Source organism: Bison bison, unplaced genomic scaffold, assembly GCF_000754665.1.
Source record: "Bison bison bison isolate TAMUID 2011002044 unplaced genomic scaffold, Bison_UMD1.0 scf7180017864519, whole genome shotgun sequence".
Lineage (NCBI taxonomy): Eukaryota > Metazoa > Chordata > Mammalia > Artiodactyla > Bovidae > Bison > Bison bison.
Window position 1 is genome coordinate 10,059,402 of NW_011495072.1, and position 1,503 is coordinate 10,060,904.

The 1,503-nt window shown below is 56.7% G+C and overlaps 1 protein-coding gene across 1 annotated transcript in view; it reads left to right on the top strand.

Moving 5' to 3' along the window:
• Positions 1-1,497, top strand: part of KCNA3 (potassium voltage-gated channel, shaker-related subfamily, member 3) — a 2,207-nt gene extending 710 nt beyond the window's left edge. The window contains exon 2 of the mRNA XM_010831025.1: positions 3-1,497. Within this exon, the coding sequence (XP_010829327.1) occupies positions 3-1,414 (1,412 nt within the window). The 3' untranslated portion in view covers positions 1,415-1,497. The remainder of the gene's footprint in view (positions 1-2) is intronic.
• The last annotated feature ends 6 nt before the right edge of the window (positions 1,498-1,503 follow it).

The following is a 1,503-nucleotide window of genomic DNA, read 5'->3' on the forward strand; positions in this document are numbered from 1 at the left end:
AGTGGTCATCAACATCTCGGGGCTCCGCTTCGAGACGCAGCTCAAGACCCTCTGCCAGTTCCCGGAGACGCTGCTGGGCGACCCCAAGCGGCGCATGAGGTACTTCGACCCGCTCCGCAACGAGTACTTCTTCGACCGCAACCGGCCTAGCTTCGACGCCATCCTCTACTACTATCAGTCCGGGGGTCGAATCCGCCGGCCTGTCAATGTGCCCATCGACATCTTTTCCGAGGAGATCCGCTTCTACCAGCTGGGCGAGGAGGCCATGGAGAAGTTCCGCGAGGACGAGGGCTTCCTGCGGGAGGAAGAGCGGCCCCTGCCCCGCCGCGATTTCCAGCGCCAGGTGTGGCTGCTCTTCGAGTACCCGGAGAGCTCGGGGCCCGCCCGGGGCATCGCCATCGTTTCCGTCCTGGTCATCCTCATCTCCATCGTCATCTTCTGCCTGGAGACGCTGCCCGAGTTCCGCGACGAGAAGTACTACACCGCGTCGCCGTCGCAGGAGCAGTTCGAAGCGTCCAGTAACAGCACGTCGGGGGGCCCCACGGGAGCCTCCAGCTTCTCTGATCCCTTCTTCGTGGTGGAGACCTTGTGCATCATCTGGTTCTCCTTTGAGCTGCTGGTGCGGTTCTTCGCTTGCCCCAGCAAAGCTACCTTCTCGCGAAATATCATGAACCTGATAGACATCGTGGCCATCATCCCTTATTTCATCACTCTAGGCACCGAGCTAGCTGAGCGACAGGGCAATGGACAGCAAGCCATGTCCCTGGCCATCCTGAGAGTCATCCGCCTGGTGAGGGTCTTCCGCATCTTCAAGCTCTCCCGCCACTCCAAGGGGCTGCAGATCCTGGGGCAGACACTGAAGGCTTCCATGCGGGAGCTGGGGCTGCTCATCTTCTTCCTCTTTATTGGTGTCATCCTCTTCTCCAGCGCTGTCTACTTTGCCGAGGCGGACGACCCCACTTCAGGTTTTAGCAGTATCCCGGATGCCTTCTGGTGGGCTGTGGTAACCATGACAACAGTAGGTTATGGTGACATGCACCCAGTGACCATAGGGGGCAAGATTGTGGGGTCCCTGTGTGCCATCGCAGGTGTCTTGACCATTGCTTTGCCAGTCCCTGTAATTGTTTCCAACTTCAATTACTTCTACCACCGGGAGACAGAAGGGGAAGAGCAAGCCCAGTACTTGCACGTGGGAAGTTGCCAGCATCTCTCCCCTTCAGCTGAGGAGCTCCGGAAAGCAAGGAGTAACTCCACTCTGAGTAAGTCGGAGTATATGGTGATCGAAGAGGGGGGTATGAACCATAGCGCTTTCCCCCAGGCACCCTTCAAAACGGGCAATTCCACGGCCACCTGCACCACGAACAATAATCCCAACTCCTGTGTCAACATCAAAAAGATATTTACCGATGTTTAATATATGAAACAAGTGACATGCTGTGCTCAGTATTGTGTGGAACGTGCCCCCTTGGTCTGTGTAATGCCCTTGTTTTATACATTTTCAGA